The sequence below is a fragment of the Myotis myotis genome, unplaced genomic scaffold, assembly GCF_014108235.1.
Source record: "Myotis myotis isolate mMyoMyo1 unplaced genomic scaffold, mMyoMyo1.p scaffold_m19_p_85, whole genome shotgun sequence".
Classification (NCBI taxonomy): Eukaryota; Metazoa; Chordata; class Mammalia; order Chiroptera; family Vespertilionidae; genus Myotis; species Myotis myotis.
The window spans coordinates 51,215-63,657 of NW_023416396.1; the positions used below are offsets into that span (position 1 = coordinate 51,215).

Here is a 12,443-nt window from a genome sequence, read left to right on the forward strand (position 1 = left end):
CATAAATTGTAGATCATCAAAATAAAAATTTTATGCTTCAAAGGACTCTATCAAGAAAAAGAAACGACCCCTACAGAATGGGAGAAAAATTCTCAATTCATATATCTGATAAGGAATTTTTACCTAGAATATATAAAGAATTCTTACAAACTCAACAAGAAAAACATCTCAAATGTAAATGGGCAAAGGATTTGAATAAAAATTTATCTTAAGAAGATACCACCCTAGCTGGTTTGGCTCAGTGAATAGAGTGTTGGTCCGCAGACTGAAGGGTCCTGGGTTCTATTCCAGGCAAGGGCACATGTCCAGGTTGCAGGTTCAATCCCCAGTAGGGGGCATGCAGGAGGCAACTGATCAATGATTCTCTCATCATTGATGTTTCTATCTCTCCCTCTCCCTTCCTCCCTGAAATCAATTTTTAAAAAAGATACAAAGATGCAACAAAAATATCAAAAGTTGCTCAACATCATTAGTCATTAGAGAAATGCAAATAAAAACCACAATGAGATACCACTTCATATCCACTATAATGGCCATAATACAAAAGATAGAAAAATGTCAACCAAATGTTGGTGAGGATGTGGAGAAATTGGAACCTTCATACATTACTGATGGGAATGTAAAATGGTGTCACTATTGTAGAATAAAGTTTAGCAGTTCATTGATCATGTAAACAGGGGTTAATTATAGGGTTTAGCAATTCCACCCCTGCATAGAAATAAAACCAAAAGAAACACCAAAAAATTGAATCAGGTAATCACACACACACAATTATTCACAATAGCCAAAAAGTAGAAACAACCCAAATGTCCATCAACTGATGAATGAATAAACATAATTACAATGTCCATACAATGGAATATTATTGAGCCATAATAAAATAAAAAGTGCTGATATATGCTACCACATGGATAAACCTTGAAAACATTATACTAAATTTTAAAAAGCCAACCACAAAAGCCCACATATGTGATTCTATTTATATGAAGTGTCCAGCATAGGCAAATCTATAGAGACAGAAATAGATTAGAGTTTGCTTTTGGCTAAGGGGAGTGGGATGTTAAAGTCAAAAATACCATAGCTCAGCCAGAATTAGTGGAGTGGGGTCCTGTGCACCAAAAAGGTTGCTGGTTCAATTCCCAGTCAGGGCACATGCCTGGGTCGCAAGTTCAATCCTGGGGGTGGGCACATACAGAAGGCAACCGATGGATGTTTCCTCACATCAATGTTCTCTCTCTCTCTCTCTCCCTCCCTCCCTCCCTCCTGGTATTTTTCTCCTCCCCTCCCTCCCTCTCTCCCTCTTTTTAAGCATGTGCTCCGGTGGAGATTAATAAAAATACCATGGGCGGCGGGGGGGGGAGAAAAATACCATAGGGGGAGTGGGTAGGGGCTGGGAGGAGGGGGACAAAGGGTGTGTGGAATGGGAGATATCTATAATACTATCAACAATAAAATATATATGTATCCACACACACACAATAAAGGTTAAAAAAATTTTAAAGTACCATATATCTAAGTTGACAAAAATGTTCTAATGATTAATATAATGATGGCTGTATATATCTCTGAACGACATATGCATATTACAAAATAATTACCATATTAAGTTTAATTAACATAAATCACCTAACATAGTTTAAAAAATTTTTTCTATCCATGTAATGAGAACTTTAAGAATCTATACTCTTGTTTATCTTATAACTGAAATTTTGTACCTTTTGAGCACCTTCATCTAATTCCCCCATCCTCAAATCCTGCCTCTGATAACCACAAATCATTTCTTGTTTTTCTGTGAGTTTGGGTATTTTTTTAGATTCCATATATAAGTAAGATCATACAGTATTTGTCTTCCTCTGACTTATTTCACTTAGCATAATATCCTCAAGGTCCATTGATATTGTTGCAAAAGGTAGAATTTCCTTCCTTTTTATGGCTGAATAGTATTCATTCTAAAAAATGGATATCTATGCCACATATTTTATCCATTTACCTGTCGACAGACACTAGGTGGTAAAAATGATGGAATTGATATTTTTAAATGGATGAATTTTATAGTATGTGAATTATATCTCAAATGAGCTTTTATAAAAAAAGAGATGAGAAGGTAAGAGGGAATGAGGGAGGGAGGAAGAGAGAGAGAGAGAGAGAAGGTGGGGAAAGGAGGTAGGAAATGAAGGAGAAAGAAAAATAGTAGTCCACATACTTATGCAGAGAATGTATGGATCGAAGAAACTAAATTTTAAGAGCTTCTTGATATTTTCCACAAAGGGATCTTGTGGGTTGTTCAGGGAATCGATGTTCACTCCAAATGATGTGCCAGTAATCACATCCATGCTGTAGGCCCCAAACACGCTGAGTAGAGAAATAGAAAATTAAAATCAGCACCTCTTTACTATCCTTACCAATACATACAATAGGAAGGACACGTAAATTCACATGCCCAGGCAAAGACAGATAAAGAGCCACACAACTGTCAAAACCATCGGCTGGATCACCTAAAGAATCTATGCTCCTGCCACAGTCAATCATGAGGTGTTTATCAGATGCCAGTGATACAGCTGGCCCTGTGCTGGGTTATGGGGACACAAGGCAAGTTAGACCCACCTGTGAGCAACAGGAGGTCAGTCAGAGGGAAGGAGACCCATAATCAGGCAAATTACAGTAGTGCGTTTTGAGTCTGGACAATAGTAGCCATACTGTGCTTGAGCAGGACCAAGGGTAGGTAATGACTCCTCCCAGTGGAGTCAAGAAAGGTGACATTGACAAGGGTCTTGCCTCACCCCAGTGTCTATACTCAGAGCTGATTCCGCTTCAGCGCCTGACAGAACAGCAGCACCCTGGTCTGAGTTGCCAGGAATGCCATCGCTCCTTCTCTGCACTCCTGCTAAAGTTCCTGAAAGACCCACTGTCCTCAAGTCCAGTGTCTCAAGTTGCCTTTAGGGCACATTCATTTCTGTAAAATGTAAGAAATAAGAATGCTCCTAGTTTAAGAAATAACAATAAAAATATCACTCCAGAATCAATTTGGGGGAATCCCATAGGTAAGTGATCATATATCTCCAGGTTTCCCAGATCAGTCCACTTTACCTCTGTTGTTCCTACATAGTTAAAAGTATCTTGCTTTAGATAATAAATGACATTCTTGCCCTACCCATAGTCTTATACAGGACCTTCCTTAATTTGAGACTAAAGAAAGGAGAAGTGGTGGGAAGGTTTAATATTTCATATTTTGCTGATATCCTCACCAAGAACATGAAGGCGTTTAAGTTGTTCCAAGCTCCACACTGTAACTTCCCAGCCCCACCCACTGCCCACCAATATGTACCAGTGCCTTCCCCTGCTACTATTTCGTACTCTCTACACTTCGGTACAATCATGTTTCTACTTTCTAAACTATGTATTTTTGTCTTCAGGAATATCCAAGGTGACAACTAAGCAGACAAATTAATCCTGGTTCATGTACACAGGAGAAGATCTTTCTCTCCTGGCTGCCCTGCTTTTTGGAGGAGCCACATCCTCTTGGGTAGCCCATTGGAGTTCTAACACCACACACTTACCTAATTCTGGTCATTACAGTAATTCAGTGGGAATTGGGCTCTGGCAGGCGGCTGGGGGGGGGGGGGGGGGTGTCTTGAGGACGAGCTCAGAATCCCAGCAGCTGGCCTCCTACTTACTCTTTCAAGGTGATGGGCTTGCCTTTCTCCGCTTCCTTCCTCAGGTTGCTGACCAACACATCTGCATACTGGCCAATGATGGGGAACATCTAAACACAAAACACAACAACACCCGCAGTTAAGTGGGAAGACTCGAGTACTAGAAGACCTGGCTTTCTCAAGCATGGAGCAGTAAGTGATATAATGAATCTGATATTGTCACTTCTAGGATATAAAGATAAAAGACCATTATTAGGAAGCTCAAATTCAGCAGGCTACCCTTGGAAAGAAACAATCTTACTTTCTACCTGTCCCCAGATGTATTATTTAAGTTTCAAATTAAGTATCCTCTTATACGCTTACCTCCTTGAGCTTTCCACTGGTGAAGGTTGGAGACAGCAATGTTCGTATTCTCTTCCAAGTTTCATCCTCAGCTACAGAGATGGCACTTTTCATAAATCCCACCGGACCAACGGACTAGAGTTAAAAGCAACGGACATTTTGCCCTGTGTAAGTTTTGGAGGTCTCAACAGTTGTTAAATAGGCATCAATTATTCAACAAATATTTAGTGACTGTCTAGTTAATAGCAGGCCCTATGCTAGATACTCAATAAATACTTATCCCCAATGCCTAGCATCTCATGAAAGTGCAGGAGACATCCAGCCACCTGATGTGGTTTCCAGCCTTTATATTACAATCTCTTTCTCAAGGAAAATGACCCACGTGTTGAGGAAACTGCTCTTCCAGGAGAATAGATAGGAATAAGACCTAGTACATCCTTCAGAGCTGGGCAGGATATAAAGGAATTCTTGACAGATAGACAGATAGCTTTAACAAACTGTTTACTGCCTCAGACCAGCTCTATCTTTACTTATATCTACAGCTTGAGAAACTTGAAAAGGGGATGTTTAATGATAGCTTTTAAATAAAATAGTAGTTAATACTTAAAAGATAAGGAATCTATTTGCTATTCTTAAACATGGAAATCCCTTTCCCTTACATTTTCTCACCAGTGATAGAAGAAAAAAGAAAATGTAATTATATTTCTCAGGTTGGGATTGGCCTATCAGGCCAACCTGCTTGACTCATTTCTTCCATTTTTCCAACACTACGTTTTGTTCTAAGATGTATATCTCCCAATACACATTCATGATATTTAAAAAAAAAAAAAAAAAAAAAAAAAAAAAAACTCACCAACTAGAAAAAAGGGAAACTTCCTCAACCTGATAAAGAGCATCTACAAAACCTAAAGGTAACATCACATGAATGAGATAAGCCTGGAGTAACATCACCTGTTGGAGTAGGAGACTCCTGCCTCCATTGCCCCCCCCCCCCCAAAAAAAAAAAAACAATTAGACAGCTACCCACACACAAAAATAGGTCTAAGAGGGCTCAGGAGTTCCCTCAAGAAAATCAGCAACAGAATGGAGCAAAAAATCCCTGAGAATAACTGTATAAAGTGGATAGGGAAAACAGTCTTATTTTGTCTGTATCATCTCATCCCCCTGGCTGGTGCTGCTCAGTGCCAAGAGGGAAGTTCTTAGCGTGGGGGTCTCCCCTTGCTGAGAAAAGAGAAACAGGGTGAGTGATCATTTTCCCCAGCCTTTCAGGGCATTGTACAAATTACCTGATTTGGAATAGATGAGAAGTCTAGAGATAGTTAAGAACAAAGAAGGGCAAGAACTACCAGTATCAGCCATGTGGCATGAGTGACCACAATTTTTTGTGTCCAGCTCTGCAGAAGACCCCAGTAGCCTTTGAGGCTGAGGAAACAACTGGGCACAGATGCTGTGAAACCCCTGAAAATGTTACTGCTGACAGTCCCACAGGTTTTCACACTCACAAATTCCAGGAGCCTGAATCCTGCCCAACCACACTCCGCCCCCACCAGTGCTACCCCAATTCGTGCCACCACTGAGCAGGATCTGTGCTAGCAGACAGCCCTGGCCTCTGTGGCTGGGCATGTGTATAACACTAGCCCAGTTCCCTGCAGATTCTCAGGTGCCTGGAGCCAGCTCTGACTATTAGTGGACTACATGGACACATATGCCCACAGCTAATCCCTGCAGCCACACACCTGCACACTTTCACCCTCCATTCCATCACCAGCTCCCACTGCCCTGCATGTCTTTATAGGTAGCTGCTATAGCTACTGACAGCCCAGGCACTCTAACCTATTTGTGTGCCCACAGATGGCCCCAACCCCTGCCACTGGAACTGGATCTCACCATTGGACGTGTGTGCCTGCAGTTAGCCCCAAGAATTTGCATACCACTAAATGTGGCTGCCACTGTTGCCTGTCCCAGTCCCTCACCACTGGACCTCTTGATGCTGTTGAAAACCCCAACCGCCCTTGCAGCCACAGTGGAACAAACACAGCTCTTGCTGTCAAGGATCATATAGTTGGTTATGTTGTGAACCCCTGCTACCTGGCCAATGTTGCCCATGAGACCTGGAGCCACTACACACCCCCAGGCAGCACCCTGCACCACTAGACCAAGGGTCCCTCCAGTGTGCCCCAACCCATAAGTAAAGGTCTTTCCTTATTAAAGTTACTTTGTTAAGTCTGCAAGAAGTGACTGCTTCTTCAAATGCACAGACACCATTGCAGAACTACAGTAACCACAAAGAATCAGGGAAACATGACTCCATCAAAGGAACCCAATAAACTTCTAGTAACAGACCCCAAAGAAATGAGATCACAAATGGCTTTAACAAGGTATTAAAAATACTTGTTCTACCAAGAGGGATATCTTGGCTGTGGAGATCCCCCTAAGGAGTGAGGGGTCCCAGCACCACATCAGGCCCCCAAGCCCAGGGTCCCAGTGCTGGGGAGAGAAAATCATCATAATTTCTGGCTGTAAAACCCAGCAGGGATTGAGGCTGAGAGGGATGAAGGCTGCTGGAGTCCCAGGCAGTTTCTCTTAAAGGATCTATGCAGGAACTAACTCAAACTCCCTCTGAGTTCCAGCACAGAGGCAGCAGAAACCAGAAGAGCAAAAAGAAAAAAGAATCCAAAAAATATGAAGATAGTGTAAGGAGTCTCTGGGACGACTTCAAGCGTACCAACATCCAAATTATGGGGGTGCCAGAAGAAGAGAGAGAGCGAGACATTGAAAACCTATTTGAAGAAATAATGACAGAAATCTTCCCCTATCTGGTGAAAGAAATAGACTTACAAGTCCAGGAAGTGCAGAGAACCCCAAACAAAAGGAATCCAAAGAGGACCACACCAAGACACCTCATAATTAAAATGCCAAGAGCAAAAGACAAAGAGAGAATCTTAAAATCAGCAAGAGAAAAACAGTTAGTTACCTACAAGAGAATACCCATATGACTGTCAGCTGACTGCTCAACAGAAACTGTGCAGGCTAGAAGGGAGTGGCAAGAGATATTCAAAGTGACGAATAGCAAGTACCTACAACCAAGATTACTCTACCCAGCAAAGTTATCATTTAGAATTGAAGGTCAGATAAAGAGCTTCACAGACAAGAAAAAGCTAAAGGAGTTCACCACCACCAAACCAATATTATATGAAATGCTGAAGGGTATTCTTTTAGAAGAGGAAGAAGAAGAAAAAGGTAAAGATAAAAAATATGAACAACAAAGTGACAACAAATACATATCTATCAAAAATTGAATCTAAAAGTCAAATGAATAAAAAATCTGATGAACAGAATAAACTGGTGGATGGAATAGAATCAGGGGCATGGAAATGGAACAGACTGATAGTTCTCAGAGGGAAAGGGGTGTGAGGGATGCAAGAAGAGATTAGACAAAGATCTTATATGCATGTATGCATTACCTATGGATACTGACAATTGGGTGGCGAGGGCCTGGGGTGGGGTGGGAACTGGGTGGAGGGGAGCTATGGGGGCGGGGGAAGAGGGACATCTGTAATAATCTCAACAATAAAGATTTTTTTAAAAGAATATCAAAAAAAAGATAAGCTACACACTATTACTATAAAAGAATAGTAAGAGGGAGCCTCATGGAGATGGAACAGTTCTGTATATTCATTTATGGCAGTAGTTACACAAATCTACACACATGATAAATTTTATAAGAAACGCACAAATGAGTGCACATAAAAATTATGAAATCAGAATAACCTCTATAGATATAGTACTGATGTCAATTTCCTGCTTTGATATTGTACTATAGTTATATGGGATACTAGAGGCCCAGTGCATGAAAATTTGTGCATGCAGGGTGGTCCCTCAGCCAGCCTGTGCCCTCTTGCAGTCTGGGAGCCCTCAAGAGATGTCTAACTGGGCAGGCCAATCAGGGGACGGCACAGCCAGTGAGCGGCTGGCCCCGTCCCCCATCGCCTTGCTGCTGCCACTGCTGGTGGACTCCCTCTGCAGTAGGCAACTGGGCAAGCTGATCAGGGGATGGCACTGGCTGGCAAGCCGCCCCCCCACCACTGTCCCCTCCTTCTGCCCGCTGGCACATGCCTTAGCTGGCTGGTACCGCTTGCTCGCCAGCCCCGCCCCTTGCTGACTGGTCATTCCACTGTTCAGTCAATTTGCTTATTATGCTTTTATTATATAGGACTGGAGGCCCAGTGCATGAAATTCATGCACGGGGGGGGAGGGGCGGTCCCTCAGCCCAGCCTGCAACCTCAGACATCCCTCTCACAATCTGGGACTGCTGTCTCCTAACCATCCACCTGCCTGCCTGCCTGATTGCCCCTAACCCCTCTGCCTGCCTGCCTTATTGCCACTAACTACCCTCCCCTGCTGGCCTGATTGCCCCTAACTACCCTCCCCTGCCGGCATGATTGCCCCTAACTGCCCTCCCTTGCCGGCCTGATCGCTTCTAACTGCTCCCCCCTGCCAGCCTGATTGCCCCTAATTGCTCCCCCTGCCGGCCTGATCGCCCCTTACTGCTCCTCCCTGCCAAACTGATTGCCCCTAACTGCCTCTGCCTTGGCCCCTGCCACCATGGTTTTGTCCAGAAGGAAGGCAGGACAACCGGAAGATGTCTGGTTGACCTGGTCTAATTAACATATCACCCTTTTATTAGTAGAGATTAGTATTAGAGGAAACAGAGTGAAAAGGGGATAGTCCTGCATTTTTTATAACTTCCTGTTAATTTATTATTATTTCAATATGAAACTTTATAAATAAATAACAATTTAATTTTTAAAAGAATGGATACCTACCCGCCGATTTGTGAAGACAGAATAACATTCTTTTACTAGGACTGTTTTGATCACTTCTAGATCAGTGATTGCCAACACAGGCTGCCGACCATCATAGAACCTATGTCAGGAAAAACAGAGCTGATTAAATTGAACAAGCCAGTTTCTGCAGCTGGAGCCACAACTGGAAGTCTAGACTTCCATTCTAATGCTACATCATTCACATCCTAGAGATCATTGTTAGAAATAACATTAGAACATTTAAATCCAGGTGGTGTGTACATGGGAATTTCTTATATCATTCTTTAAAATTTTTGTATATTTAAAATATTTCATTATCAAAAAGGAAATTAGTAAATAGATGAAGGCAGATAAATTACCTGGCAACAGAAAAAAATATGTAGAGCCCACCTACTCAGTTACTTAAAAATATACTTTGGAAGTTATATAAAAACTAGGGGCCCGGTGCACGAATTCGTGCACCTTTAAAGGAACTGTGGGCTGCAAGGCTGTGGTGGCACAGGGGCAGGTCTCAGCCCATCTGCCATGCCCCTGCCCAGCCCCTCCTACTGTGGCCCCAGTCCCATCTGCTGGCAGCCCTGCTCCCATGCACTGACAGCGCCGACCCCGTTACACCCACTGATGACGTGGAGCAATTAGGGCCAGCACCAGCAGCAAGTGCAAGTGGGGCTGTGCCGTCAGTGGTTCGAGTGGCGGCTGCTTCCTCGATCACCCCTCAGGAGCAGGGAGAAGTAAAGAAGCCCTCAGGGGTGATCAGGGCCCACAGCTACTGCTCACACCTTCTGACAGCACCAAGCAATTGGGACTGGTGCCAGGCACTGGCAGCAGGTGCGAGCAGCAGCTCCAGCGCTGGCTGTGGGTGCGAGCAGGGCCATCACCGGCAGCAGGTGCCCCCTCAGGAGCAGGGTGAGGTGGAGAAGCCCTCAGGGGAGATCAGGGCTGGAAGCCACTGCTCACACCTGCTGATGGCACCGAACAATCGAGGCCGGCTCTGGCACCAGCAGCAGGTGCGAGTGCCTGGTGGGACCATGGTGCATGGGAGCAAAGAATTTTCAGTAACCACCAGAGGCTCGCCCCAATGACAGCAACCAGCGCCCCACCTTGGTCTGGCGCCCCTGCTCACCTGCTCCACCATCCACCACAGCTGATGCCCACCATGTTCTGCGTGCGCCCCCTGGTGGTCAGCCCACATCATAGCAACCAGTTGTTCGCTTGTTCGCTTGTTCAGCCGTTCGGTCTATTTGCATATTAGGGTTAGAGTCCCTGTGCACAAATTCATGCATGGGTGGGGTTCCCCAGTCTAGCCAGCAATTGGGGCCGATCGGGGCCATCTCACCCAATCCAAATCAGGGCCGATTGGGGCCGGCCGGCCAGGGGGAGGGACCACAGGAGGTTGGCTGTGGGAGCACACTGACCGCTAGGGGGTAGCTCCTACATTAAGCGTTGCCCCCTGGTGGTCAGTGTGCGTCATAGCAACCAGTCAACCAGTCATTCGGTCGACCGGACATAACGGTCTCTTAGGCTTTTATAATGTAGAGATAGATATAAAAATGCACATGACATACTATTAGATGAAAAGTGTAGACATAGCCCTAGATCGGGGTGGGCAAACTTTTTGACTCGAGGGCCACAATGGGTTCTTAAACTGGACCGGAGGGCCGGAACAAAAGCATGGATGGAGTGTTTTTGTGAACTAATACAAATTCAAAGTAAACATCATTACATAAAAGGGTACGGTCTTGCCGAAACCGGTTTGGCTCAGTGGATAGAGCGTCGGCCTGCGGACTGAAAGGTCCCGGGTTCGATTCCGGTCAAGGGCATGTACCTGGGTTGCGGCACATCCCCAGTGGGAGATGTGCAGGAGGCAGCTGATCGATGTTTCTCTCTCATCGATGTTTCTAACTCTCTATCTCTCTCCCTTCCTCTCTGTAAAAAATCAATAAAATATATTAAAAAAAAAAAAAAGGGTACGGTTTTTTTTTTTTAGTTTTATTCATTTCAAACGGGCCGGATCTGGCCCGCGGGCCGTAGTTTGCCCATGGCTGCCCTAGATGGTTTGGCTCAGTGGATAGAGCATCAGCCCATGGACTGAGCAGTCCTGAGTTCATTTCTGCCCAGTGGCACATACCTAAGTTGCAGGCTCAATCCCCGGCCCTAGTCAGGGTGCATGCGGAAGGCAACCAATTGATGTGTCTCTCTCACATCGATGTTTCCCCCTTTCTGTCTCTCTCCCTCCCTTCCAATCTCTAAAAATCAATGGAAAAATTCCTCAGAAAAAGAAAAGTATAAACATACTGATAACAAATATGTAAAAATGTGTTCCCAAATAATAATGACTTGGAATGTGCAAAAAGATATAGTAGGAATATGAATGATTTCTTTGCCCTATATTCTAAAATTTGTTTACAATTGCTTAAAGGAAATATTTTAACTATTAAAGAGAAGTCCTTGGTAGAATCAAATTTAGAAATATTTAAAACAAAGGACAAAAAATAAATAAATAAATAAATAAATAAATAAATAAATAAATCAAAGGACAAAAAGAATAAAAAATACAAAAGAGCGTGTACAATTTAGTTAAAAGTATTTTCTTTACATTAATTATATTTATTGTATATGTGGGTCCTAAGTGGGCCTCGGGCCCCATGTAGGAGACATCAGCCAGCAGCAGGACAAGCCACTTTTAACATACACATCACACAAAGCTGACTCTTTCTGAGATACATCCCAACCTGGCCATCTCCTGGATGGTTTACTATAAGTTGAATTACATGAGGTTTGCTATAAGTTTAGTAACACTGTCCTCTAGCATTTTATTTTTTACTATAAATCATTTTCATTAACTAGAATATAATGGGAGGTTTCCCACAAGTCTTATCTATTCTTTCTTTGGCTCCTCAGAGGACTTTCAAACCGTTTTGTGATCCATATAAAAATGGATGAGGACCCCTGCACTTAACGCTGCCCATTTCCAAAATATCTTCTGAAGCTCAGAAGGTGTAAGGGGGTGTCAAGTACATTTAGTGTTGAAGCAGTGATATAAGTAATTGTGGTGGCACTTAGATTGGTCAGATTGATTTACTATAGTTCTTGGATGATTCCCTTCTCCCCATCGTGTTTTTCCAAAACACCTGGGTGGAGAGACACAAGGTTTTGGGTAACCCTCTACATTTATGACCTCACACCAGCCTTAGAGTTTGTTACAATACCAGGCAACATTCATATTCTTGGGCCCCAGCCCTGACACTACAGATTTGGTGTTGGTGGGCCCTAAGTGTGTATGTTTAACACACTCTCCAAGCTGGTTCTTATACACACCCAAGCATGAGAACCACTTTCTTTAGAGGACTACATGCAGACCACAAGTGGTCAATGTTGGAAGGGCAGTTGGAGCTGGGCCAGTGGTGACCCAGTGCTGTGTGTTCCCTCTACTCCATCACGTAGCCTTTCTGGACCATGCCAACTCAGTAGAACCCTATGGTTTCTGAGGATTTGAAAGGGGATGAAACAGTACTGAGAAGCAAAGCCTTCTCCCCTTTGCTTCTAGGACACAAACATGACGTTACACCTCTCCTGCGGCTCTCACCACACCTCCAGCAGCTCCAAATGGGAACAGCCGCTA

At 43.7% G+C, this 12,443-nt stretch overlaps 1 protein-coding gene across 4 annotated transcripts in view; it reads right to left on the reverse strand.

The window, feature by feature from the left end:
- LOC118662413 (cytochrome P450 3A12-like) overlaps positions 1-8,976 on the reverse strand; it is a 35,215-nt gene extending 26,239 nt beyond the window's left edge. For all 4 annotated transcript variants that reach the window (XM_036320920.1, XM_036320921.1, XM_036320918.1 and 1 more), the window contains exons 1-4: positions 8,822-8,976; positions 4,017-4,130; positions 3,675-3,763; positions 2,204-2,352 (exon numbers count right to left, since the gene is read on the reverse strand). In XM_036320920.1, coding sequence (XP_036176813.1) covers positions 2,204-2,352; positions 3,675-3,763; positions 4,017-4,109 — 331 coding nt within the window. In that variant the 5' untranslated portion in view covers positions 4,110-4,130; positions 8,822-8,976. The remainder of the gene's footprint in view (positions 1-2,203; positions 2,353-3,674; positions 3,764-4,016; positions 4,131-8,821) is intronic.
- Positions 8,977-12,443: the final 3,467 nt, after the last annotated feature.